The sequence below is a fragment of the Limulus polyphemus genome, unplaced genomic scaffold (genome assembly GCF_000517525.1).
Source record: "Limulus polyphemus unplaced genomic scaffold, Limulus_polyphemus-2.1.2 Scaffold7328, whole genome shotgun sequence".
In the NCBI taxonomy this organism is placed as follows: domain Eukaryota; kingdom Metazoa; phylum Arthropoda; class Merostomata; order Xiphosura; family Limulidae; genus Limulus; species Limulus polyphemus.
In genome coordinates this window covers 33,444-35,219 of record NW_013672938.1, presented here as the reverse complement: position 1 = coordinate 35,219, position 1,776 = coordinate 33,444, and the positions used below count along the sequence as shown (strand labels likewise).

At 36.3% G+C, this 1,776-nt stretch overlaps 2 protein-coding genes across 2 annotated transcripts in view; both read right to left on the bottom strand.

Moving 5' to 3' along the window:
- Window positions 1-84: 84 nt before the first annotated feature.
- LOC111089784 (glutamate-gated chloride channel-like) lies at window positions 85-1,416 on the bottom strand. The gene is made up of 2 exons (XM_022402854.1): window positions 1,102-1,416; window positions 85-456 (listed from the first exon to the last, which is right to left on the bottom strand). The coding sequence occupies exons 1-2, from the start codon at window positions 1,384-1,386 to the stop codon at window positions 277-279; spliced, it is 465 nt and encodes a 154-aa protein (XP_022258562.1). The 5' UTR covers window positions 1,387-1,416; the 3' UTR covers window positions 85-276.
- Window positions 1,400-1,776, bottom strand: part of LOC106474530 (glycine receptor subunit alpha-2-like) — a 30,435-nt gene continuing 30,058 nt past the window's right edge. Inside the window, exon 6 of the mRNA XM_022402853.1 lies at window positions 1,400-1,469. Coding sequence (XP_022258561.1) covers window positions 1,468-1,469 — 2 coding nt within the window. The 3' untranslated portion in view covers window positions 1,400-1,467. The remainder of the gene's footprint in view (window positions 1,470-1,776) is intronic.

Here is a 1,776-nt window from a genome sequence, read left to right as displayed (position 1 = left end):
TTTAAATATTTAAATAGGGCAAAGATGATCTAGAATAATTTTTTATTAATTTATTTTTTGTTAAATTTGTAAAAAAAAAAAAAAAATTAAGCTTCTTAACATACTAACATAAAATTCAAATATAATATTTTTTGTTACTATTAGCACAACAGTAAAAGCTCCAAAAGTGTGGAAAGACGAAGAACAACTGAAGCAGCCTGGAATGAATGTCAGGTGATAAAAGCTGCTTGTTTAAGCTGTCTCGATAGAAATCCTCTTTCAAGAAGTTGCGCAGCTTTACTGAGCATCTTCTGCGAAGAGATAGTACGGCCAGTAGATGGCGTTGAAAATAAAAAATACTAAAGGAAATGACAAACGACAAACACGATCCACAAAACACGCCATCTTCATATTTCTTGCTCTTTCTTTGGAAGCTCTGTCTCGGGCGTTCATGTTGCGTTGACCAGATTGTGATTTCTAAAAAATATAAGATGTATATATATAATATTGAAATAAGTAACGTATAAAGCACGTGCATACTCCTATCCAGTTTACTGAACAACAGGATATCCGTTATTTTATCGGGGTATATCTTGATATATTTAAATAGACGATATTAATCTATTCGTTCGTTTGTTTGTTTGTAGTTAAGCACAAGGCTACACAATGTGAGTATCTACTGTTATAAGCCTGCAGACTTACCGCTGTGCCACTGAGGGGCTAATATATTACTTATGACAGCGTGAAGTATCGGATGCCTTGTTCAATACTGGCTTCAATTTACCAAACAAATATACTAAAAAAAACAATAATATTATCAGCATTGTTGTCTGCTTACTAATGACAGTAGCGAAATATAATAAATGTTTGGCGGTAAAGATTATTCATACAAAATGTTACATGTTATTTTATAGAGTTTGTTATTAATAATAAAACTGCTTAATATGTGCTGTGCCCGCCAGGGGTATTGAAATCCACTGGAAGGCATCTCACAGTAAGAAATACGTACATAAAATGATATATTTCACAGTCAAAAGGGTACAAACGTTTTCAAGTAAAATTCTACTGTACATTAAAAACCAGACACAACACCGGAGAATAAGAAAACGGAAACCTGCTTACTATAACGTTAAACACTAGGACTGGTTTCAAGATGTTTTCTGGACGATATTTACTACGAGAAAGGTAGTTGACCAGCGTGAACTCTAACAAGGCACCAAAGACCATTACTGAGCATGCGCCGATCCACACATCAATGGCCTTGACGTACGACACCGGGGGCAGTTGGGTCCGCACTCCTGCAGCCACGGTGGTCAGTGTGAGAAGAGTGGTCACTCCCAGGGTCACCCTAGCGGGGACAGCGTCCACGTTCAACCAGAAAGAAACCCAAGAAATCATGACGATCATGAAGGTTGGGAGGTAGGTCTGGATCAGATGATAACCATTCTGTCTTCTTAGAGTGAATGTGATGTTAAGAAAACTGAAGTTTCCTGTAGAGAAACACGTGCTATCCGTTAGATACACAACTAAATATAAGAAAACTGAAGTTTCCTGTAGAGAAACACGTGCTATCCGTTAGATACACAACTAAATATAAGAAAACTGAAGTTTCCTGTAGAGAAACACGTGCTATCCGTTAGATACACAACTAAATATAAGAAAACTGAAGTTTCCTGTAGAGAAACACGTGCTATCCGTTAGATACACAACTAAATATAAGAAAACTGAAGTTTCCTGTAGAGAAACACGTGCTATCCGTTAGATACACAACTAAATATAAGAAAACTGAAGTTTCCT

Excerpts from the sequence above, each read along its gene's own strand:
- LOC111089784 (XM_022402854.1), bottom strand. The coding sequence starts at position 1,386 with ATGATCGTCATGATTTCTTGGGTTTCTTTCTGGTTGAACGTGGACGCT. Across the intron at positions 457-1,101 it reads TCCTAGTGTTTAACGTTATA|AAATCACAATCTGGTCAACG; the intron begins GTAAGCAGGTTT and ends TATATTTTTTAG.